The 22,967-nt window shown below is 55.3% G+C and overlaps 9 protein-coding genes across 9 annotated transcripts; 4 read left to right on the forward strand and 5 right to left on the reverse strand.

Annotated features, from left to right (window-relative positions):
* Positions 1–52: 52 nt before the first annotated feature.
* K437DRAFT_269402 (glucose-repressible protein) lies at positions 53–447 on the reverse strand (the record flags this gene model as incomplete). Its single annotated transcript, XM_013386577.1, has 3 exons — positions 53–145; positions 231–336; positions 431–447. The coding sequence occupies 3 exons, from the start codon at positions 445–447 to the stop codon at positions 53–55; spliced, it is 216 nt and encodes a 71-aa protein (XP_013242031.1).
* Positions 448–1,942: 1,495 nt separating this feature from the next.
* On the reverse strand, positions 1,943–2,750 carry K437DRAFT_257880 (Grg1 protein). The gene is made up of 3 exons (XM_013386578.1): positions 2,538–2,750; positions 2,335–2,393; positions 1,943–2,244 (listed from the first exon to the last, which is right to left on the reverse strand). The coding sequence occupies exons 2-3, from the start codon at positions 2,373–2,375 to the stop codon at positions 2,070–2,072; spliced, it is 216 nt and encodes a 71-aa protein (XP_013242032.1). The 5' UTR covers positions 2,376–2,393; positions 2,538–2,750; the 3' UTR covers positions 1,943–2,069.
* Positions 2,751–4,063: 1,313 nt separating this feature from the next.
* Positions 4,064–8,235, forward strand: K437DRAFT_237777 (uncharacterized protein). Its single transcript, XM_013386579.1, has 2 exons — positions 4,064–5,074; positions 5,159–8,235. Exons 1-2 carry the CDS (start codon positions 4,248–4,250, stop codon positions 8,187–8,189), a joined length of 3,858 nt encoding a protein of 1,285 aa, XP_013242033.1. The 5' UTR covers positions 4,064–4,247; the 3' UTR covers positions 8,190–8,235.
* Positions 8,236–8,256: 21 nt separating this feature from the next.
* K437DRAFT_226256 (FAD/NAD(P)-binding domain-containing protein) lies at positions 8,257–10,396 on the reverse strand (the record flags this gene model as incomplete). Its single annotated transcript, XM_013386580.1, has 2 exons — positions 8,257–9,723; positions 9,791–10,396. 2 exons carry the CDS (start codon positions 10,394–10,396, stop codon positions 8,257–8,259), a joined length of 2,073 nt encoding a protein of 690 aa, XP_013242034.1.
* Positions 10,397–11,256: 860 nt separating this feature from the next.
* On the reverse strand, positions 11,257–13,853 carry K437DRAFT_249041 (putative flavo protein-ubiquinone oxidoreductase). Its single transcript, XM_013386581.1, has 4 exons — positions 13,275–13,853; positions 11,698–13,189; positions 11,527–11,602; positions 11,257–11,433 (listed from the first exon to the last, which is right to left on the reverse strand). The coding sequence occupies exons 1-4, from the start codon at positions 13,711–13,713 to the stop codon at positions 11,419–11,421; spliced, it is 2,022 nt and encodes a 673-aa protein (XP_013242035.1). The 5' UTR covers positions 13,714–13,853; the 3' UTR covers positions 11,257–11,418.
* A 2,392-nt stretch (positions 13,854–16,245) lies between these two features.
* On the forward strand, positions 16,246–18,796 carry K437DRAFT_257888 (glycosyltransferase family 2 protein). The gene is made up of 8 exons (XM_013386582.1): positions 16,246–16,579; positions 16,681–16,810; positions 16,882–17,386; positions 17,446–17,472; positions 17,556–17,563; positions 17,643–17,712; positions 17,795–18,170; positions 18,243–18,796. The coding sequence occupies exons 1-8, from the start codon at positions 16,546–16,548 to the stop codon at positions 18,602–18,604; spliced, it is 1,512 nt and encodes a 503-aa protein (XP_013242036.1). The 5' UTR covers positions 16,246–16,545; the 3' UTR covers positions 18,605–18,796.
* On the forward strand, positions 18,474–19,203 carry K437DRAFT_164453 (uncharacterized protein). The gene has a single exon (XM_013386583.1). It carries the CDS (start codon positions 18,672–18,674, stop codon positions 19,119–19,121), a length of 450 nt encoding a protein of 149 aa, XP_013242037.1. The 5' UTR covers positions 18,474–18,671; the 3' UTR covers positions 19,122–19,203.
* A 333-nt stretch (positions 19,204–19,536) lies between these two features.
* Positions 19,537–21,762, reverse strand: K437DRAFT_263784 (DUF21-domain-containing protein; the record flags this gene model as incomplete). The annotated part of the gene is made up of 8 exons (XM_013386584.1): positions 19,537–19,564; positions 19,585–19,971; positions 20,058–20,131; positions 20,224–20,311; positions 20,393–20,419; positions 20,507–20,584; positions 20,721–20,956; positions 21,055–21,762. 8 exons carry the CDS (start codon positions 21,760–21,762, stop codon positions 19,537–19,539), a joined length of 1,626 nt encoding a protein of 541 aa, XP_013242038.1.
* Positions 21,763–22,131: 369 nt separating this feature from the next.
* Positions 22,132–22,892, forward strand: K437DRAFT_164530 (uncharacterized protein). The gene has a single exon (XM_013386585.1). It carries the CDS (start codon positions 22,235–22,237, stop codon positions 22,781–22,783), a length of 549 nt encoding a protein of 182 aa, XP_013242039.1. The 5' UTR covers positions 22,132–22,234; the 3' UTR covers positions 22,784–22,892.
* Positions 22,893–22,967: the final 75 nt, after the last annotated feature.

Below are 22,967 nucleotides of genomic sequence, written 5' to 3' on the forward strand. Positions count from 1 at the left end.
GTGACTACCGTAACTAGTACATTTGCAATGTGGACAGGTATGGAGAAAACGCTCAGTTCTTGGCAGCCTCCTTGTGCGCTTCGCCCTTGGCGTTGTGCTTCTCCTCCTTGGCCTTGTCCTTGACGGCGTCGATGCCTGCCGAGGTCTGCAGTACGAGAGCGAGTCAACGCGTGGTATGTCAGTTTACACTGTCGTGAAATATCAAGTCGTGAATGTGGCAAAGAACGCACCCTGGTGCTGAGGGAGGCGTTAGAGTCTTTGGCGATGTTCTTGTTGGCCTCCTTGGATGCACCGGTGGTGGCTTGCTGGACGCTCTCCGAGATGTAGTTGGCGGCGCTTTCAAGAGAGAGTAAAGTAGAGCAACGTGATGTCAGATGGGGCTGATCAAAGTAAATGTAGCTGCGTCCACAGCACGTAGAAAGAGACTCACTTCTTGACAGTCTCCATTGTGAGTGATTGAAAGTTTGATTGAGGTGGGCTGGAGATGTGATTCGGTGAGTGGCACTGAATTTGTAAGGAAGAAAACATAATCAACGAGGCCTAGCAGTCCTCGGGCTTCTTATATACGCACCAAAAGGTGTTCAACAAGCAGGTGGTGGGGCTGGGTTGGGACCTGGGACCAACAGGGCTGTACACGGTAAAACGGTGACGGCATCATCTGCAATCAAGAACAGGCGGGCATCACTTGTTGGCTGGAGAGTGGGAACTTGCTTGCAACTGGCCTGACGCCTGGCACGCGTCATGCTGCTCCATGTACCAAGAACGGGACCCTTACAGATGTCAGTATGTCAGTGAGCAACATGATCTGTTTGATGAGGGCACTGTATGACCCTGGCTGCGCCGCACAGCCCATCCTCAGATCATGACGAGAGCATCCCCTGCCCGGGACACAGTGGCTGCACAAGGCCAAGCCAAGACCAGCACTCTGGCCAGTGTCAACACTCGGCCGCTTTGTTGGGCTGTGCTTGCTTGCCCGCAAGGCTGAGGCACTCTCAAGCGCTCATGTCAAGAGGCAAGCATCATCGAAGCAAGTCACAAATTACGAACGAGCCCTTGGCTCTCAGGTTGTGGTGCGTGATGAGGGTGGCCCACGTGGGAGTAGAGTGGCAATGAACGAGTATTAGATGGAGGTGGAGGGGGACCCTGTTCCGCCCTGCTCATCATCCCACATGCCGAATGAGACAGGGAAGGTGATCACAGGCGGAGGTTCTCCACCGCACCCTATACAGTCCTCGAGCACACCCGCAACTGTGGTTGTGTCATTCTCCCCAGGAACAAAAAAGGGTTGACAGTGAGGCCGTGGCGATCACTGCTGCCTGTAGAAGACATATGGGGGATCAACGCTTGCGCAGACCACGCCAGCTCAGGATGTTGGATGACGTCTGTTTGCTCTCTGCATACTGTATGTCTGCTTGATTACCGCTCGCTGGATGGAAAGAGGCCTGCCGACGAGACATCCTGCACAGCAATCTGTTGTACAATGCATGTGAAAGCGCTATAAATATATGCAATGCATCGACTAATATCTGGAGCACCGTAAATACATGTACGTGTTTTTCGTCCTGTATAGAGTGAGTTCTGGTTTCTTTGTAGCATAGCAACCCCGCTTGCTCGAAATCTAAAGTCGATATCCTGTTGTTGGGACAGCAGGCCAATATCTTGCATGTTATGATACCCAGGCAGTATTTTTGAGCGTTGAGCCGGGAGCTTGCTCTGGCTTCAGCTCTGACAGGAGGGTTCCAAGCGTTGGCACCGTCTCGTTCCTTCGGGTCCTGATGTTCCGAGTTATCAGCATCAACAAGCTCGCGCCGTAGAACTATGGCTCGGACGGGCTGCTGTAAGGATGGGGGCACCGTGCGAGCCAGCTTCTGCTCGCTGAATCAGGCGCACTCGCTTGACAATGTATTGAGGCTCTAAGATCGAACGCGGAATTGAGACAAGCTGGCAGTGGACAATCAATTTGCTTAATAACTGCAATAAATACATTGCGTGTTCATAGTTAAGCGATTGACCAAGTAAACCCATTGGATATGGGCGGTTGATGATGGATGGCACAGGTATTTTCGTATTTAATGCTTGGCAGCCTCATTGTGAAGGTCAGCCCCTGCCTCGTGGCCTTTCTGCTCGATCTTGTCGTTGATGGCGTCAACACCGGCGGAGATCCTCGTGCCGATGGAGGCATTCGAGTCCTTGGCGACAGCCTTGTTGGTCTCATACGAGCCCTGGCTGATGGCACCTTGGACACTGTATAGAGGGTTTGACGCGAGAGTGATCGGCGACATTTATGAGAAACCACAGACGAGGCGGAGTGCAGGTGTGTTGAATTATACTCACGACTCGGAAACGTAGTTAGCAACGTTTTTAACGGTCTCCATTGTGATTAGTGTGGTTTACTTGAAGGTTCAATCGGAGATGGTGGGAGAGGGTCCAAGAATGAGACGAGCAATCAAAGATGCAAGATGGTCAAGCAGAAGTGAGGGCAGATGATCAACAAAAGTGCGAGGAAGCAAGCAGCATCCCATGTGCGACGTTCGCACCTCGTTCCAGTCATACACCCTTTGAAAGGAGAGGATTGTGTGTAGCCGTGAGCGACCAACGTTGTGGCTTCTGGAGAGATTCACGAAAGAAGTTGTACGGACTCAGGTAAGGGTTTATATGTTCACCAGCCTCCGGTAAAGGCTGTGCGTCCATTGCATCTTAGTACAGTGGGGCACAATCCAAGGATGGCACAGGGCTTGGTGATGACGGACGGTCGGCCGATGCCGTGTGCTGGTCTCAATACGCGGGGCCAAGATGGGGACAGACGAGTAGCTAGTCTGACCCACCAGACAGACATTCATCCATCCAGACACCATTGCTGGCAAGCATTGTGAATGACGTCATTCTGCATGGGCATTTGACTACACACCTCTGAACTATTGCACCAGCCAAACAGAGGCACGATGGAGAGACGACACATTTCCAACAAGCATACCCCATGACGTCATGCCGATCAGTGCTCATGATCAAAAGTCAAAAGACTGGTTGTGTGACTTGCTAGTTTGTGCTTTGGCCTTAGGGTAACGTGCAGACTGCAGCCTGCAGATACATTTTAGCGGCCCTTTGACTCTTCTTTTGGGCCTCCCAGCTTCTTGGTGGGCGCCTGGCAAGCAGGAGGCTACTGGTAAAATCAATTGGGCATCATCTCAAGCATTAAGCTGACATCATGGCCCAGCCTGGCAGAGTCACCAGGCACAATTGGAATTGCTCCAGATGTGGTTATTGGCTCACAAGCGGCCCGCTCTGCAGCTCGCAACACTATTCATGTGTACGTGTAAAGTTCTGTGGAATGGCAGAACGGGATGCATGACATGGCGAATGGACTCAGAAATGTGCCACGCGGTCCAACACTACCCAACAAACTCACAATTGCTAGTGACGATGAAATTGTGAACTATGCTGAATCAAGGATGGCTCCGCAGCTAAATAGAAATGAGACGGTCGTCAATCCCCTTCGGAGCTAGGATTCTCTCTGGCGGGCGCGCTGGAAGCGGCAAGGAAAGGCTCCAAGCTGCGACCGTGAAATGCCTCTCGCTGGGTAACTCGAACTCGCTGTTGTTCCTGCATTTCCCACGCTTGGACGTATGATATATGGTATACACAATGTGCGATAGGCAATGCTTAAATCTTAGAACTTGAGGAGCTTGACACTTGACGCTCGAAACCTGTAGGGAGTTTGCTAGTTGAGGGCGTATCCGCATGTGCAATAACTGCGTGCTGGGTGCTGTGCTGTCGAACAACCACCGATAGTACACGAACGAGCATCAACAATCCAACAAAAGAAGCACTGGCGCAAGTCGAAACCCGGTGCCGATGGCTACAGAGAACAGACGCCACAGGAGACTGAGTGTTATCTGGAAGACCACAACAGTGAATAGTGATGCAGTGATGAGTGCGATGAGCGATGAGTCGATAGACACCACAAAAAAGAGTAATGCATATGCACCGCCGCACAGTCAGGACTCAAAATCCGGGCTTCTCAGCTGAGTTTGGTCAGGTGTCACCAAAAGCGCAGTGTCACCCAAAAGACAATGCTCCTAAATGTCAAACACGGGTTCTCGGGATCCCCCATCAGTTCGGCGCAGTCTTGAGCGCTTGAGCTGCTTCGTATCGATCACGCAGGTTCATGCTGCACACAGACCACTTGTCCGCAGCCACGCCAGCGTGCCGTAAAACTTGGTCTCGGCGCGAGACTGGGGTCTGTGGCCATGATGACTGACTCACGTGAACCAGATAGTTTACCCACTTCTCTTCAAGTGCAACAGATTGGGAAGGAAAAGCCACGACTGGAAGCCCGCTGGTTCTATGCCTGGAAAAAACGCTGGGCGGTCTTTTCGGACGAGGACAACGCCGCTTTGGAAAGAAAATGGGTCGAGCTTGGAGGAGAGCAGATAGAATGCCGCACAGACGAAGCACTTGCTGACGAATCGAATGATGGAGACAATACGAGCCGCAAGGGTGGGCAAGGGGATAGCGGAGAACACCTGGAGAAGACAAAACGAATGTTATTACCACGCTCTCCTCCTTCGGGCATTGACGCGGTTGAAAGTGCCATGCAGAACTTGCAGCCTTCTGGAAACAAGTCCGAGAATGAACGTGGATCAGAAGCGAAGAACAGGAGCAAACAATCCATACGCCCTTCCAAAATCATGGTCAACCGAACCCTTGATCCTATCCTGTCTCCTTCTCACCCAGCCCGACGAACGACAGTCGCGGTCCTCGAGGACCGTCTTTTCGATGCAGATTTGTCAACCATGACAATGTATCCAGTTTTCTTCAAGGGCATGCTGGTACAGATCATGCGCGCCACGTACTTCTACTCAAGCATGGCGGACGGCAGCTACGCACCGATCGGCTATGATGAGGAGCTCGCTACAGACTTGGAGATGTCTTATGACCAAGTCAAGCCGTGGACCTTCGACAGGACACAGGCGAATGGGGAAGTTCAAAACAATAACCAAGTAGAGCTACCGTGTATGGCAAAACAAGCAGGTACGGTTCATTGGGAAAGTGCAACAAGTGCAAAGCTCTTCTCGTGAGGTTGCCCGCTTGCGCTAAAGCTCTGTTACTTCGGCTCTGTGTTGACACTACGTCTCCCAACGCTCGCCATGCTTCGCAGTGTCGATTTTGGCGGTCGCTTCCTCTCCATTCTCGGTGGTTCGAAAGTGATACGTGGTTTCCGAGAGGCTGACCGCATCGCCCGGGAAAGGTCTTCGGGCACCCTGATTGAACACGTACAAACCATACTTCCATGGTTCGCTGGCGACTCAGACTCAGATTCTGACTCTGATTTGGACTCGGACTCCTACAATGGCGCGAAGGGGGGTCGAGCGGAGGCCACACAGGCGAGAAAGAAGCATGGGGATACGAGCGCCGCAAAAGGGAGAAAGGGAAAGCTCGGGGCGTCTTGTTTGCCGAAGCACAGCGCAAGTGAACCAGGGGAAGATGAAGATCAAGGCGGCTCGAGCAATGAAGGGTCATCTTTTGCGGCACGCCTGTGGCCATCCAGCGAAAACAGCATCTGGCTCTTGCCTGTCAATGGCATCCGCAAGATTTTTGGAGCTTCCAACGAAGAGTTGCAAAAGCCATGGCACGATAAGAGCACGGAACAGGTTACGGACGGCGAACCAACCCAAGATGAGACCTCTCTCCCTGAGCCGCCGTCGGACCGCGCTGGAGAACCACCAGAGCTTGTGCTATGCATCCACGGCATCGGCCAAGAACTCGCAGGCGACTTTGACGGGCTCAACTTTGTTTACGACGTCGAGCGTTTGCGCGGCACCAGCCGTAACCAAGCAGAACGGCCGGAGATGCGCAAGCTGTCCCGCGGGAGGCGGGTGCAGTTCCTGCCCATATGCTGGCGCTCGGGTCTATCCTTCGACAGGCAAGTCGAAGGCAACGACAATTTTTTCACGCTCATGGACGTCTCAAACAACGTGTCGATTCCGGTCGTTAGAAACGTTATCTCTAAAGTCCTCCTCGATGTCCCTTTCTACTTATCATCACATCGCAAGTCGATGATCCAGGCAGTCAAGCGCGAGCTCAATCGTGTCTACCGACTGTTCGTTCAACGGAATCCAGCGTTCGAGTGCGAGGGTGGACGCGTGAGCTTGATCTGCCATTCTCTGGGAAGCGCGTTGGGAAGTGCCATTTTGTCCGAGCAGCCGACGCATGTAAAGCTCCTTTCGGAACTCAGCAAAGAGGAGCTCGAGCAGAATGAGAATCGGCATTTGCTGTTTAACGTCAAGCACTGCTTCTTCATTGGCAGTCCCGTCGGCTTCTTTCTATACCTCGATGGGGGGCAGCTGATTGCACGCAAAGGCAACAACAGGACTGAAGGCATGGAAGACGAGGCAGTCAGCGACCGAGTTGGACACTATGGTTGTCTGGCTACAGAAACCCTATTTAATATTTATCACTCGTCGGATCCGGTGGGCTATAATCTCTCAGCCACATGCGACGGTACATACGCAAAAGTCATCAAGCAAGTCTCGATTCAAGCTGCCCCCGAGTCGATACTCGAGTCCTTATCTTTGCCGCGCCTAAGCATCTCAAAAATCTTTGGCGTGGGTGAACACCCTTTCTCGGCCCTGAGGACTTACAGCAAGGATGTCGAATCGGGTAAAGTCAACCTTTCACAAGCCGACGCAAGATCTCAAGAAAAGCACGAAGGTCGACAGAAAGCAAGCTCCGACCCGAAGCAGGCTGCGGACACCTTTAGCCTGAAAGCGTTTGAAAAGGGCGAGAAGCGCTTCAGAGCTCTGAATCCATTCGGATGCATCGATTTCGTTCTGGACGGCCAAGGATTTAGCGAGTATCTTCATATGCTCACCGCGCACACCAGCTATTGGACGAGCGAGGCTTTCAATCTTTTGCTGTTGTCGTGCCTGTTCATGGACCAGCAGCCGGTTTGCACTGTACCCCAATGGAAGGTGCCCATCGCCGCCAGCGCATCCGCAGGTGAGGGGAGAGCTGATAGAAACGAACCTCATGAATCCCATGGGTTGCAGAAGGAGCCCACGAAGCAAGATATTCAGCCTTTCGTGATCTCACCCTCATCCGAACAACCCCAGACTCCTTTCACCGACTGCATCAATGAAGCAAGTCAAGTGGCTCTGCAGGGCTCACCAGCCCTTCGAGTTTGGGCAGTGGACGTGTCCAGGTGGCTTGCTACGACGCCCGAGGACGAGCTTCCGCGGCTCGCCGAGGAGCTCCTTGCATCGTCACCTGAAGCTGCTGAGAAGGTCAAGCACTACGTGAAAGCTGTAGACAAGGCGAGGGCACTGGCTGGCCAGTTATTACCCAGACTCGTCTACAATCAATTGTACTCCTGTCGGTGGGGAGAGATGAAGTTCTCCAAGACGAGAGAGGGCAGGCCGTATCTGAGCTCACCGAGACTCGAGCACACCACGGACTACAATGTCACGCACGATGGCGATTGGGTCGCCATAGCCTTTCACGAAAAGTCGCACACTCCAGATGCTGCTGCCAAGAAGTCGCACAAGCCTGGCCTGCGTGCCCAATCACTCGCTGAGGCTCGCCTGGGAATCGACGTTATGTCGCGCACTCTGCCCCGATACGAATCGTCTGTGCGCAATCTGGTCGATACAATGAACATGACAATGACGCCAGCAGAGAAGGATTGGGTGCTCAGTGCTAGCCCAGGCAGCCGAGCTTCATCACAGAGTATCCTCTCGCGAGAGCAGCAAAGAGCGCGACCTGTGCCACTTTCGTTTCCTGACGCCGAAATGCTAGCTCGACAATTTGACTTGTGGACGCACAAGGAGGCGTTGACAAAGAATTTCGGCAATGGTCTTGGGTTCGACTTTGCCAAGATTCAACTGGCACTCTGGGAATGCGAAGGAAAGCGGGAAGAGAGGTGTTCCCGACAGACGATACTGGAAGTGGAAGGTCAGCGTGACGGTTCATATCGCTTTATCGAGATGGTGCTGCCGCCTGGCGAGGAGAGCGTTAACGGCGAGGCATGTGGCGTTTCGCAGCTGGTAGTTGCAGAAGGACCTTTGGAGGAATGTACAGCTCAAGTCCAGCCCGCATGGACCTCGGAGAACGCGATCAACCAGGGACTGCTCCGAATTTGGAGCATGCAAGACTTGATAGATACCGCATACAAGCAGCAAGTACGCCGATAGACATTCGTTTCTATAGAATGCAGGATGTGGACAGAGTGTTGGTGTGATGTACAATTACCAGCGCAAATCACCACAACTTGCGGCGCTCAGCTTTTTCAGTCCTGGCAACTTGCTTGCGAAGACCCCAGGTGCGACGCAAGGCATCGAGTGCAGAGGAGCGGAGCTCTTTGATCTCCTTCGGCGCTGGTGCAGCAATGCGAACAAAGGTAGGCGAGCAGCCGAATTGTTTGGCTAGCTTGCTCGCCGTGTTCTTCAATGGGTCCTCTTTGCGAAGCGCTTGAAGTTGCAGAATTTGCTGAGCAGTCAAAGGTTGGCTTCCCGGCAAGACGGATGATCGTGTACGGGGTTTGATGGGCGGTGGCAGAGCGGGGCTAGGTGGAGCAGCGGCAATGCCGTCAAGGATCGGGTTCGGCGTCAGCGTCGAGGTGTAAGGGCTCGGCGCGCTCGGGGGGGGACGGACGATGAATGTCTCGCCGGTTGGCAGACGATGGTGCATAGCTGAGCGGTCAACTGCGAGAGGGTCGCGGGGTCGACGAGCAGGCGTGTTACGCGATGTTGCGGGGGATGAACTGAAGGTGCGTGTCTGATTGCCAAAGGCAAAGCGTCTGGGCGATATGGATGGCCTTGAGGCAGTGTGAATCGATCTCGCGCTACTCGCACTGGAAGGCGCAAGCTTGGCGGCATTCAGAAATCCTTTGGGACCTTGCCATGTGCCTTTTACGTGCGAGTTGAAGTAGACCCAAGGGAAGAAGTCTTTCTTGAGGTAGTAGAAAGCGCGCCTTGGTACTGCCTGATCGATGCCAAAAGCATTGCCAAACGTCTCCTTCGGCACTCCGCCGTACTTGAATTCAGCCAACAAAACCTTGCCGTATTCCGTAAGCAACGGACACGAGGTGTAGCCGTCGTATGCAGCCACTGACATCGCCTTGCCATCGCTAGCGAGCGCTTGGAGCAGATTGGCGACGAGCACAGGCGCTTGAGAGGCAATCGCAGCTGTCGTCTTGGAAGTGGCCAAGCTTGAAGAATCGCCGATGGACCAGATGTTCTTGTATTTCTTGTGCTGGGTGGTGGCTTGATCGACGTCGACGAAACCCCCTTCAGCAGCAGCCAGAGGCGACGACTTGATCCACGGGAGCGGACCCATGGGCGGTGTAGCGTGCAGCAAGTCGTACTGCTTTTCGAGAGGCGACTGCCCGTCCGGACGGTTGAAAGTTGCTACTTTGCGCTTCGGGTCAATCTTAACCAGGTCATGCTGGAACAGCCCTTCGACTTGGCGCTCCTGACGCATCTCATCTAAGACTTTGCTGTACTTAGGTGCAGAGAACATCGTGGGCATACCGGTTGCGAATGTGATCTGTACGCCTTTCGAAGGATCTGATGGACTGAAGACACCGCGTTGCTTCCAGTGGTCCAGAGCAAGCCACATGGCCTTTTGTGGCGCTCCGGCGCATTTGATGAACCCTGCTGGCTGTGTAAAGATTGCACGACCTCGGTCCAGCGAGGTGATCAGCGGGAAGACGTCAGAGCACGTATCCTGTTAGTGCACCGGTGAATGTCAGCGTAATCCGCAAAGTTGCCGTTTGAGCCATACAGTAACTCACATAGCTGTAAATGCTGCTTACGCCTGAGCTTTTCGCATCTCTCAGTGCCTCTTCTAGACCTTCAATGCCGGCCCAGTTAATGTGAATGCCTGGGCAGACGACGAGCTGCTCATATTCGATCGTCCTTCCATCCCGCGTCTCGATGCGGTTCTTCTCAGGTTCAAAGCTCTCAACCGCATCTTGAAGATGATCGATCTTCGATTGTCCTTGTGCGTCTTCCGAGGAAGTAGCGAACAACTCGCGCATCGGCTTCCTGAACTCTTCTTTGGGCTTAAGTCCAGCCCCAACGAGCGTCCATCCTGGCTGATAGTCATGTGTTTCTGACGGATCGATGACGAGGATGTTCTGCGCGGAAGAGTCGCCAGCGTCGAAGAAGCCCGAAAGAGCGAGCTGATGCGAAACCGCCTGGCCGGCGGCACCTGCACCGACAACGACGACGCGGTACGAGTGGGTACGAGCAATGCCGATGGCGGCTGAAGCGTCCGCGACGGTGGCAATGGATCTACGTACTCCAGTCGGCGCATTCAGCGCCACAGGCGCAGGTGCACTTGCAGCGTTTGCTCTTTGAGAGGATGTTTTCACAGCAAAGGTGATGGACCTTGCCATTGAAGAAGCGCCGGTCACGCGAGCTGCAACGCGGGCGCTGGAGCGGCTGCCGCTCGCAAGCAGCTGCTTGCCGCAGCTGCTGGTTACTGTAGCCGTCGTGCCTCCCACAACCATTGTGGCTGTGCTCTGTCCTCGAGCAGATTGGGGGCTGCGCGGCGGTCTTGTTATGGAAAAAAGAATATCAAAAGTGGCCAAGAAGACCTTGGGTGGACCAGCCTCGACATCGGGCAGCGTCTCACCAATTTCTGTGGTTAACGATGAGCAGTTCGCCTCAGCTGCACATAATATGAGACGCTCTGTCAAAATTTCGCCATTCAAGTCAGCTCCTGCTAGAACTATCCTCTGTCCGATCATGCTATCTCTGCGACCGCCGCCCTGAGCCCAACCTCTGTCACCCGTTGTGCGAGCACCAATGCCGTCGCGCCCGCCGCCGCGGTCGACCATCTCTTCAGTCTTCGCCCGTCGCCGTGTCTGCGTCAACATTCACGTCCGCTAGCTTCGTGCGCACGAGGGATAGAGGTGGTGAACTGAGAAGCGATTCCGAACGTCAACGCTAAGCGACACATTGACGGCAACGAGTCCATGCATCCTTCATCAAGTGCTGTAGTCTGTACTAGCTACTAGTGCTGTGGGGCGTGTAAGCAGCCCGGCTCTCACCTCCCCTGAAGTATGCGAGACCCACGATGTCCTCTTAATCGGTCGTGCTGAGACCGCACCGCAGCTCGGATTGCGTTCCACCAGCGGCAGAGCATGGTGCTGCAGATAGGCGCACTACTCCATGGGTATCACTCGGCGTCGAGACGCTTTCGCGTTTGAACCTGAGTTCTTCTTTGCAAGGAGCCGGCGAACGCGACCGCCACGGCAGGTGCACTCAGGGGGTGATTGCTCTGGCGGTAGACTGCTGGCGACATATTCGATGGCTGCACGACAAGGCATGATATGAGACGCTTGCTTGCAGCGTATATGCTACAGCGTGTACAGTATAGTCTGAGGTACGGCTCGACTCGAGCATGGTGAACGACCTATGTGAGCGAGTACTGTAGTGCCGAGCAAGTGCAATGCGAAGAAATCACCGAGAACGGTCAGCATGCTCCAATCAGCACATTCTTTGGCTGCCTCGTGCCACTCACCTTGGGTCCTCCACCACCCTCTGGAACAGTCCAAGTGATGCTTTGATCCGGCGTTTTGATCGAGCAAGTCTTGCAGCTGGCGAAAGGCGGCCAGGGCACAGAGTCAGAACGGACATTGCACTCGCACAAGTGCGCGCATATTGTTGCGCCGTGTGGCCGACGGTAACTCACTGGATGCAGTTCTGACTGTTGATCACGAGTTTTTTGCCGAGCGCATCCTCACCACCCGCCTCCTCTGCATCGACGTACTCGTACACCGCCGCAGGGCACACGCGTCCAAGCAGGCCGTCGTACGTGCCGACGTTGCGCTCGACATGTCCCTTATAGTCGGCCTGCTTGACGACGAGGTGGACTGGCTGGTCGTCGGTGTGGTTCGTGCCAGTACGTGAGACGCTAGTGAGGATGTCGAACGACAGCTGCCCGTCCGGCTTAGGGTAATCGATCGGCCGGCACTGCGAAGCTGGCTTGGTTGCCTGGTAGTCTTCCTGCTTGTGGTGGAACGTCCATGGCGTCCGGCCTTTGAGGATGAGCGAGTCGAGTCCCGAGTACAGGATGCCGCCATACAGGCCGAGCGGGTTGTGGAAGCTTGGACGCAAGTTGCGGACCTCCTTTAACTCTTGCATGACGTATGTGTTGTCCAACTTGGTTTTGTAGTCCACCAGGTCGATGCCTGGTCTCTCTGTGCTGCTCTCACTCTCGCTTTCGCCGCTGGCAGCCCGTCGAGCCAGGATGGCGTCGACGGTAGCCTCTGCGGCAGTCATGCCGCTTTTCATGGCATTGTGCGTCCCCTTAATCTTGGGCACGTTGACGAAGCCAGCTGCGCAGCCGATCAAAGCACCACCCGGGAAGTGCAGCTTGGGGATCGACTGATAGCCACCTTCGTTGAGCACGCGCGCTCCGTACGCAAGGCACTCGCCGCCTTCGAGCACGTCCTTGAAGAATGGATGGTGCTTCATGCGTTGGAACTCCTTGAACGGGCTCATGTAAGGGTTCTCATAGTCGAGCGCGACGACGAGACCGACGGAGACCATGCCGTCTTCCATGTGGTACATCCACGAACCACCGTACGTGCGCATGTCCATCGGCCAGCCGAGCGAGTGCGTGACGCATCCAGGCTGGTGCTTGTCCTCCTTGACCTTCCACACCTCCTTGATCCCGAGTGCGTACGTCTGCGGATCCGCATTCACTGCCTCTCGCAGTCCGAGCTCGCGGATGAGCTGCTGTGTACACGAGCCGTGTGCACCTTCGGCGAAGAGCGTGATGGGTGCGCGGAACTCCATGCCTGGCTCAAAGGTGTCCTTGGGCTGTCTGGCCTTGTTGAGGCCAATCTCATTCGTGACGATGCCCTTGATCCCTTTCTTTTCCCCATTGGTGCCTTCGTCCCAGATGATCGACGAGCCTGCGAAGCCGGGGTAGATCTCGACGCCGGCCGCTTCGGCCTGCTCGCCGAGCCATGCAACGACTCTTGACAGCGAGACAATGTAGTTGCCCTTGTTGGACATTTGTGGCGGGTGAGGGAGTGGGAACGAACCATTCTTCGTCAGGAAGCGCATATGGTCCTCTGTTGCAGGCTGGTTGAGCGGTGCCCCGAGCTCTTTCCAATTTGGGAGGAGCTCATCAAGAGCGTTTGTCTGAATGACTGCGCCAGAGAGGATATGGTTACCTATGAGAAGGAGGGTAGCAGAGCGACTCACGATGAGTGACAGGGTCGATCTAGCAGGTTGCTCCACAGCGCCTCCCAAACTCACCTACTTCGCCGCCTTTTTCGAGCAGTACGACGCGAATGTCTTCGCCTTTTTCCTCTGCAAGCTGCTTGATGCGGATGGCTGCGGAGAGACCAGCGGGCCCACCACCGACGATGACGACGTCAGCTTCGTCTGAGACGCGCTCGATCTTGGCGAGGTCGAAGAGCGCGTCGACGTCGTCGTCTGGTACATCTCTCTTGGCAGCTGTGGAGGTGATGAAATGCCGCCTAGTGGCAAGAGCAGAGCGAACAGAAGCGACAGTGCGGCGCACCGAAGAGGAGGACGATGAATATGTCAAGCTGCTGTGTGCCGCTGCTGCTGGCCGGGTGCAAGACTGAAGGGCATTAGCGGTCCGCGATGCATGTGACGAGCTGGGAGACGATACGCTAGTGCGCGCTGCCGCGACGAGCGCGGCGCTGCGACGTGCTGTTGGGGAGAGCATGGTGATAGAGCAGCGAGTATGAGATACGAGGTGATTTCCCCCCTCTCCCCGTGTTTCTGTCTGCCTTTTTGTCTATGCACTGACCACGAAGAAGTGAGCATGCAGAAGTAGCATTGGAAAGCAGATGCAACTTGGAGCTCGTCTCTCAAGATGAGACCCCCGCGACCATCAGCTGGACCACGTATGACTGACTATAGGATGATCTCCCACCGCCCTGTCCGATTCACCCAGCGGCTTAACGGCGGAACTGTGAAAGACCACTGATCGACACGGAAGGGGACTCTGAATCTATCGTCTGCAAGCAGCGAGGAAGTGTATGCGGGGGAGTCCCGCATCAGCAGCCAATGGGAGAGCGCGCATTTCAGCCATCTTCCCATTCCCTGCGGCCTTATTCGAGTGGGTACATTTGAATGCGACACTTGTTCGAGGCCGTCGACAGCATAGTCGGTAGTGCGGAGAGACACGCAACCAAGGCTTGAATCGATGAAGAGCGGTGATGAGACCCGTGGCAAGAGGCGTGCGGCTGGCAGTGCGGACGGGCATCAGGGTATCCGGCACCAGGGATCAGACTCATCGGACTTGCTGAACAAGCGTCGCTCACTCCCCAGTTGGAAGAGGAGCGCCGATGGGACACTCTCTACCCTTTCACGCTCTACAGATGTATGACAGAACGACTCGAGTACGCTGGACGAAGAGTGAGCATTCCTTACCAGCGGCGCTACAAAAATGCCTATGGTACGCCATTAAACCGCGCACCATTGCCTCCATACGAAGCCTTGAACTCCTTGGCATCCTGCGGCGCGTACAGATGTGCCTTGACGTCGGGCAGGCACTTTTCAAAGTCCGTTCAGACTGCCCGCTTTGAGGTCCGAGACGCTGTCGTCGTACTCGAGAGTCGAGCAGATCAGGCTGCCGGCGGTTCGGACCGGCGCCCTTGCCGCACGAATCGACGTACTGGGTCAAAATGGTCTCGCTGCTTCCAAGTCATCTTGGCCGTCTGGCAGACCAGGCTACGGAAGGCAGTCCGGGGCAAAGGGATTAAGGAGCGGATGTCAAAGGTATGTCAGTTCCCCGGACGCTACACAGGAAACGGTGGTCCAACACCGCCTTCTATGTCTCATCGTTCACTAGAGTGAGCAGCTGTACCCGTGTACTTGCTACCTGGCCACGGCGAGAAAGGGCGAGCGAGGAGTGTGCAAGTGTTAGCACCCCGCCGTTGTCCGCGTACCCGACGGCCGAGCACGTCGGTGGAAGGATGGGGTGTGGCCCGAAGTGACTGCAGCGGAATGCGATGCCATCATATGTGTCGCTATTGTAGCTGTAACGGACCCAGCCGCAGAGGCAGCTTCCGTCGATCGCCATGATGGTTCTGGACGGATACGCTTAAAGATTGCAGCTTTCAACTACGGCCTTGCAGGTCCTGTCGAGAAAATGAGAATCCGGGTGCGAACAGTTTATATTGCACTCCATCATGATACCACACTCCTTTTATAAACGCCGACTCGCATTAACTGTGTTCTGTCAATCACCAAGGCCCAGCTTCGAAAGCAAAGGAGTCGTCACGAGACCATTGCTTATCGTTGCCGTGGTGTACCGATCTTGAATTAGAACCTCATGTGAAGTGCGACACATCAATCCGTATGTAGGCGGTATGAGTCGAGGCAGTGCGAACGCTAGCAAGGCAGCACTTGCACCAGGTTGAAAGCCCTCACCGTTGCAGCAACCGATCCGAAATGATCAAAAGGAGGTAAAGACAAGCCGACGTTGTCCTGTCTATACCGTGTATGGATTCAGAGTGGAATATACAGGTTGCGGGCAAAGGCGCCAAGCAAGGTCACAAGATGTCTTTTACTCTCCAATCCAGCGCCGCCGTGTGGGCCGATTCAAATCCCCTCTATAAAAAGTCAAACACCTTTGCAGTGTGGAAGCAGGTTAAAAGCATTCACATCATGCAATGCATACTTGACCAGGCCCTCGTCTTCTCCAAAGAGGACACATGTATGTACATAGAGCCAACAGACCTGGGAATCATCGCATTCGCCCAATGTCCAGTCCACATGTCCCAGCCTCCATCGACCGTTGGAACGGTCTCGGGCTGGCGGCTGGCACGCGTCGCCCTGTTGCGTCACGCCCCACCCATCGGAAAGGCACTGCCTGCGCAGGCTGCCAAGCCGTGTGCAAATTCTTTCGTAACATGCTTCATTCGGAAATGGCAAAAGATTCGACCTCTCTCGCAGGCGCTGAAGCGTCGACGTCTGTAATCCTGCTGTAGGTTGTTGCGTATGGATGCGCTCAAGCTTGTCCCGATCCAAAATCCTTCCCCGGGACCGTCGTGACGAGACTGTTGTTGATCGGTGTTTCGATTTTCGGGGCTTCGGCATTTCCCCCGCCGGCCTGTCTGTTGGTCGAGTGCCTGGAGCACACAGCATTGCGCGACTCTTCCCGCTGCGCTACGCTGGCTGCGACCGCAACTTGGGTGGACCTTTGATGCACTCATCACAACTCCCTGAAACTTCACCTCACAGTAACCTCCGCTTGCCGATGGCTATCAATAGCTCACGCTTCTATAGCACCTTCAAGGTTGGGAGAACATCGGTGTACTTCAGAAAGGTTGTGGCACGTGGCTGTCAGCAAGCCGGTGTGCAGCAGAAGTATTAGCCTTTGCCCGGGGCAAGCTGCGCTCGGTCTCATACAAGGAGCGAGTGAGAGGAGTAGACTCAGGACGTGTATCGTTTCGTGTCTCGTCGCCGGCTTTCTTCGAGCTCGATCGATAAGCTTGTCGACACCGGCTTCCAATAGAGGTCCGCCTAGGTGGACCAAGGCGTCTTCAAGATGCTGTATCTCACCGCTGACAAGTTTCCGGTTTGTGAGTCTTAGCAAGCCCCTCCAATGTCCTTTGTTGTCAGAGCAATGCCAGCAAAGCGTGCTTGCCTTACCATCCTCCCGTCCTGCTTTTTCCGTCACTAGTCGTGCCATTCGGCGTCATTGGCTTTTATAGATACTTTTGGTATCTCATCCGTCTGGCTGCTGCACTCGTCTACAGGCCCATCCCACCGCCGCTGAACCCGACCTACATTGCGTCTGAAGATGTCACAATGTGAGTCGTCGCCTGAGTGGATGTCGTAGCGCACTAGCCCTAACGATGATCATTCCTGTTCGCTTGCTCAGCATCGTACCAACCATTGACGCTGGAGAAGAGTTCAAGGAGGCAGCCTACAGCTGGCTCGAGAGCAAACCGGCGCAAATCATCATCGTCACCGAGGCCAAGATGAAAGGACCGCTGCAGGAACTCGCAAACCAAGTCGATCCAAGCAGAATCACAGTCCTGACGGTTCCCAAGGCCAACAAGCGTCTGCAAATGTCGCACGGCATCCGCAACACTATGACGGATATCATCGTCTTTGCGGACGACGATGCCATCTGGCCACCGACGATGCTCGAATGGATCCTCGCATGCTTTGAGGACCAGCAGGTCGGAGGCGTGGGCACTTCGCAGCGCGTCAAGCCGATCGGAAACCGCATGACGGTGTGGGAGACGCTCGCAGCTTTCCGTCTGTCTATCCGCAACTTTGAGATTGCTTCTAGCACTCACATCGATGGTGGCGTTCCGTGCCTTTCGGGTCGTACAGCAGCGTATCGAACTGTCATCCTCAAGGACCCAGCTTTTTTACATGTGAGCTGTCCTGTTCTCAGTCAGAAAGGCGCCCGCTGATTTCGTATTTATTGTGTCAGGGGTTCACGAACGACTACTGGCTGGGCGTGAGTAAATCTTTCCCGCCGCCTACGTGTTGACATAGAGCTGACGCACGGTTGTCCACCCATGCGTCCTCGTTAATCCACAGAAATATCTGTGAGTCTCCAACATGCAGGCTCAGAGTATCCTCCGCGTTCCTTTCGCTGACAATGAAAATATCTCTGGCGCTGCATAGACTCAACTCTGGTGACGACAAATTCCTCACAAGATGGCTCGTCAGCCATGGGTGGAACACCTACATCCAGGTAAGAATGAGGGGTCGTGCTTCTGCCATGGACCTAGTCCTTTGGCTGAAAGGTCTCCCCTCCTGTGTTTGGCTCCTTCCAGGTCTGTCCTGAGGTCGAACTGCTCTCCACCATGAAGCCGGATGCGCGATTCTTGAAGCAGGTGCTGAGATGGACGCGCAACACATGGCGGTCAGACATCCGCTCCATATTCAAGGAGCGTTATATTTGGACCCGGCACCCTTACGTGGCGTATTGCATGATCGACAAGTTTATCAACCCCCTGACACTCCTCGTCGGTCCATGCTTGGTCGGGTACCTGCTCTACAAGTCGACCAAGAGCGTCGAGGATGGAGGGTACCACTTGCCTGCGTGGCGCATCGTCGTCTCTTACCTCGTCTGGCTCACGGCGACGCGCACGCTCAAGCTCCTGCCCCACCTGTGGTTCCGGCCGCAAGACATCATCTACGTTCCAGCGTGTGAGCACACCCAAAGGATCAACTCCATCTGCTTGCTCGTTGCTGACTTTCTCCCACTGCGGTCACACATAGATATCGCCTTTGGCTACTTCTTTGCCCTGCTGAAGATTTATGCACTCTTCACACTACACGAGACTGGCTGGGGCACGCGCGTCGGTGTCGGACTACCCGAGGACGCCAATGCAGCAGACCAGGATGCGCAAAACGCGTATGGGTACGAAAGCAAGGAGAGTCCGTTCAACGACAAGCATGCTGCTGCTTATGGTGCTACTGTTGCGAGCGCTACGCCGAGCACACTGTCAACTCCTCTTCGCGCACCAGACGCCGTGTCGATCTCGCAGCGAAGAACGTCGTACAGCTATGCGACGCCATCGCACGCTATCAACGAGCGGCGCCAAGCCGAGAATGTCGAGATGCACTCGCTGCCGAGGTGACGATAGTGCCGCTCACGCCGCCTACCCATAATTCCATCCTCCCTTCCCTGTTGGCTTCCATTGCGTCATGGCCGTCCCAGCATCACAAGGCGCTCAACCACCTTTTTGTACGGATAGTCTTTATACGGACACTGTAAGATGTACCATAGAATTTTCCAGCACACATACTTCACGCTTTGTTGTGGTTATTTCACAAGATGCGTTTCGACGAGAGCCAGATATAGGGTCAGGCTGCATGTGCCGTGATACAGTGATAAAAGGAAGAGACCCTGGTGCAGCGTGGCGGAGCCAAAGCCGGGTCATATTATGGCGCCGCAGTGTCATTCTTGCTGCGACCTCCCGAGAGTATCTTGCCGATGCGGCCCATCAACGGGCGCCTTTCTCCGTCGAACTGCTCGTCATCATCATCCCCGTTGGCGTCCTCGCCGGCGCCTTGCGTCGCGCTCGACATGCCGATCCGACTCTGCGGACTTGCCGCCCCGGGCTTTGTAGCCGCTACCGCCCTGGCCTCCGCTGAAGGGTTCTCCGAAATGAGCGCTGGCGCGCTGGCGCGGCTGCTCAAATCGGCATGCCCCCATATTTGCGGCCGGTCCTCGTGAAACTCGACGACATACGCGCCGTTGGCGAGCATGCGCGGACTCCCACCAAATTCTCTGTCGCTCTCCAGCCCGCCGCCTATCCCTAAAAAGCTCTCATTCGTGTTCTTGCGCGAGAGCTCTCGCTCGTACGCCTCCGAGCCTCGCCGTGACGTCTCTGAGGGCGTTTCTGGGTGTTTGATCGTGACCTCTGCACGCGTGGAAGTGGGAACACAATGTCGCAGAGCGAAACACGAATTGTGAGTGAGACCATCGTTCTTCAGGACGAAAAAAGGGGGGGCACTGCACTCACGGTTGATTCCTTTGGACTGGCCAAACGATCCGTATTTACCGGCTTCATTCGTCTTGGACGCCGAGCCAGCGCCTTGTATGCCGAAGTTTGACCAGAGAGGCGTGTTAATCGCGCCGCCGCCCCACTTGCGCCTTCGCTCGATGATGCCGCGAATAAGAGGCTGCCACTGGTCCTGGGTGGAGCTGGGCTTGTTGCGCACGACACGGATCTTGTTGTGCACGTCCTCAAAGATGTCCGACTCGTCGATAATCTCGCGCCCGATCATCTCCTCGATCACGTCCTCGAGGGTGACGACGCCAAGCGCGCCGCGCGGCTCTCCAGGATGCGCAGAGACAAGGATCATGTGTGAGCGGCCTTGCTGGAAGTAGTTGAGGCAGTCGAACAGCGTCAGATCCGGGCTGGCTTCTGGCAAGGCGTGGAGTTGGAAGGAAGAAACGGGTAGGCTGTCCTCCGGATCGTAGCTGATCAGACTCTTGACGCTGCGATCGCATGAATACAGTCGGATACGCATCGAGGTCAGCAGCGGTAGGTGGATGGAGAAACAGCACGCGAACAAGCCACTTACAGCAGCATGCCGAGGATTGCATCACCCTTCTTGGACTCGTGGACGGGGATGCGCGAATAGCCATTGTTGACGAGCTAGGTGTTTATTTTATAGCGTGTCAGCAGTGGCATTCAGATTCGACAGAGCAAATATAATATCCAGGGTCTCTCAAATGGCCAACACTCACCTTTGCAATGCCAGCCTCGTCGAGAATTGAGTCGCTGGACAGCGTATAGACGTCTTCGATGGGCGTCATGACATCCTTGACCGTTTTGCTGTTAGCAAAATTGGAACAGCTCGATGGCGCATCAGCAAGGAGCCCTCCCAGACGCGTGCAGCAGATATATCAGGCTCACTCGTTCAAATCCAGGACCGCTCGAATGCTATCAGCGACAGTGTGCAGAAAAAGCACAAATCAGTCGCCAAAACTCGCGCAGCAGCGGTACGGAAATGTCCTATACCACACTCACATTGTAACCTCATCCTCGCTCAAGCTATCCGCGCCAATCTGTTGGTGAAGCGAGACGAAAGTCTTGAGCTCGGCCTTGCTATATGCGACAGGAGAGACAGAATGTCCGGGTGTCAGCGATGGACACCAAGTAAAATCAATGGGTGAGCAAGAGGGACCTTCGTGTCTCCGCTAGAGCACGGTCTCTAAACAGGAATTAAGGCGCATATACCCACCGGTACGTCGTACCTTGCTCCTCGCCAAGGCACCAGTCGAGCAGCTTGGCTGTTGGCCATGCGATGGGGGCAAGGATGATCATGACGGCGTGCACGAGCGGCGCGCAGAATGCGCCAATCGCAAGACCATGGCGCGCGCAGATGGACTGGGGAACGATCTCGCCAAAGATGACGATGAGCAGCGTCGAGGACAAGACAGCTGCGATTCCGCCGCCAAAGTCGGAAAGGAAGATGGGCTGCGCGTGTAAAATACAGGAAGAGGATGGGGCGCGGTCTCTCATGTGAGCATGCACAGTGGTGCGGTGTACGGAACTCGGGGCTGCTGTGTACTTACAAGCGTCTCGTTGACAATAACGTTTCCGAGCAGCAGCACGACAAGGACCCAATGGCGACCCTTTTCGAGCAGATTGAGAACCTTACGTGCATGGTTCTGTTCGTCCGGCGTGCCACTCGTGCTAAGCACCTGAAGGTTGACCATATCAAGGCCCATGAGGCCGAGCGTCAGGCCAGCAAAGATGCCGCCAAGGATGACGAGGCCGGCGATGGAGAGCACGTCCAAGATCAGCTTCCCAGGCGTATCGGGCAGGTCGCCCCCGGGCGCCGACGGCAGCGGCTCCTTGTGCAACTGCATCAGGCCGGTCCCGCTTGCTCGCGCCCCTGCATCGTTGCCTGAGAACTGCGAAAAGGGCACGGCCAAGGCGGGTGTGATGATGTAGCGCGCGAGGGTAGTGGTCGCAAGAAGCGAGAGCTTGATGTAGGAGCTTGACGATGAGGATGCTGCTGCTGCTGTTGACGGTGCAACCGGAGGGCGACGCATTTTTGCTGCTGTGTCACGACCCGCCATCAGCAGCGCTGATGATGATGATGACGATGCCGAATCCAGCTCCTGCCCTTCCCGCCCGTCGGCTGGCAGCGTGGTGCATGATGGACCAACAGCTCCTTTGATTGTGGAGGCCAGACTCAGCCGGCGCCTGGCCTGCAGGACGACCTTGCGAAGCGCAGGAGCGGCGGCGGTGCGGCTCAACGGTTCTTGTGGCTCCATGCTTAGGATGGGTCGGCTGCTGTTCTCGGGCGAGGGCGATAGGCATGCAACTACTCGGGGCACGATGAGGTGGCTGTCGATGAGGATGGAGCGAGGTGGACCTGCCTGCGCGGTGCAAAAATGATTCACCGAGCTTAGAGCGGAAGAAGCGGGAGACTGGTGCAGTGCCGTCCTAGCCCGATGACGGATGACAATGAGGCGCCCGCCAGCTCTGGTACAGTCACGGAGGGATGAGCGCAACGAGCAATATCTGGGCCCATTTGACTCTAGAATGGGCCTCTTCACACGAAAAAATGGAGAAAGCCCCGAAGCCTTACTTCTCGCTGCACTCTCACTATTCTGGCAATGAACGCCCATACACAGGCTTTCGTCAGTCATCGGTGCGACCGGGTTCTGTATATACACACACCATGTGAGGTCAGGATAACCCAACATCAAATCAACCACGTAAATATCAACGCCGTACCCCTCGATGGCCACTTCAAGCTACATCAAGAGGGGCAAATATACAATGCAGGGGCCCATCGAGATGTCACCCAGTGGCCGTGTCGATGCGCGACGTGCTGCTGAGTCCGAAAAATTAACCTTGAGGATCGACCTGGGCCCTGCGAAGGGTCAGAGGCGCGGAGCTGGAGGCCTCTTCGAGCATGCATCCCCATGGCTGCCTTTACCCATATCAGAAGCTGCACTTCTGGATCTACTTCGAGGAATGTACCTTTCTATCTCTAAGCAGCAGACTTGGAGCACGCTATCTCCACATTCTGGCGCGCCGGCCAGTCAGCTGCCGTACTCATCGCGCGGCACGAAAGCGCAGCACGTGTTGTCAGGAGTCTACCATGCAAAGAGGTTCTGCTGTGTCCTATTATGGAATGGTGAAAGGTCTGGCTATCGTCGGCAACTCTTTCGCACACGCGACAATCTGCACACCGCAGCACCGTCCACTGGCGATGAGCTGGGTCCTGGGTGCAGTCCTGGAAGCTATTGGCAGGTGTATCCTATTATTGGAACTAGCTTTGGTTGAGACCTGAATTGACTATTTTAAGCTTGGACTGTAAGACGAGCGTTGAGGTCAGTTAGATGAATGATGGGAATTCCTGAAGCAAGTTTGCGCAGCTGCTCTCGACGTCAACTTAGTGTCTCTTGGACTCCCCCCCTGCGCCGCACTAAACTCTCACCGGCGCGGATACGCCGCACGTCCACCGCCA

This window comes from Tilletiaria anomala, assembly GCF_000711695.1.
Source record: "Tilletiaria anomala UBC 951 chromosome Unknown K437scaffold_70, whole genome shotgun sequence".
In the NCBI taxonomy this organism is placed as follows: Eukaryota; Fungi; Basidiomycota; class Exobasidiomycetes; order Georgefischeriales; family Tilletiariaceae; genus Tilletiaria; species Tilletiaria anomala.

Bases quoted from the DNA above. Each gene is read 5' to 3' on its own strand.
- K437DRAFT_257880 (XM_013386578.1), bottom strand. From the start codon at position 2,375: ATGGAGACCGTTAAAAACGTTGCTAACTACGTTTCCGAGTC. The intron at 2,245-2,334 runs GTGAGTATAATT...CCCTCTATACAG, and splicing joins GCTAACTACGTTTCCGAGTC to TGTCCAAGGTGCCATCAGCC.
- K437DRAFT_237777 (XM_013386579.1), top strand. From the start codon at position 4,248: ATGATGACTGACTCACGTGAACCAGATAGTTTACCCACTTCTCTTCAA. The intron at 5,075-5,158 runs GTGAGGTTGCCC...CATGCTTCGCAG, and splicing joins ACAAGTGCAAAGCTCTTCTC to TGTCGATTTTGGCGGTCGCT.
- K437DRAFT_249041 (XM_013386581.1), bottom strand. From the start codon at position 13,713: ATGCTCTCCCCAACAGCACGTCGCAGCGCCGCGCTCGTCGCGGCAGCG. The intron at 13,190-13,274 runs GTGAGTTTGGGA...TCCTTCTCATAG, and splicing joins CGAAAAAGGCGGCGAAGTAG to GTAACCATATCCTCTCTGGC. The intron at 11,603-11,697 runs GTGAGTTACCGT...GCCTTTCGCCAG, and splicing joins AACAGTCAGAACTGCATCCA to CTGCAAGACTTGCTCGATCA.
- K437DRAFT_257888 (XM_013386582.1), top strand. From the start codon at position 16,546: ATGCTGTATCTCACCGCTGACAAGTTTCCGGTTT. The intron at 16,811-16,881 runs GTGAGTCGTCGC...TCGCTTGCTCAG, and splicing joins GCGTCTGAAGATGTCACAAT to CATCGTACCAACCATTGACG. The intron at 18,171-18,242 runs GTGAGCACACCC...GGTCACACATAG, and splicing joins CATCATCTACGTTCCAGCGT to ATATCGCCTTTGGCTACTTC.
- K437DRAFT_164453 (XM_013386583.1), top strand. From the start codon at position 18,672: ATGGCCGTCCCAGCATCACAAGGCGCTCAACCACCTTTTTGTACGGAT.
- K437DRAFT_164530 (XM_013386585.1), top strand. From the start codon at position 22,235: ATGGCCACTTCAAGCTACATCAAGAGGGGCAAATATACAATGCAGGGG.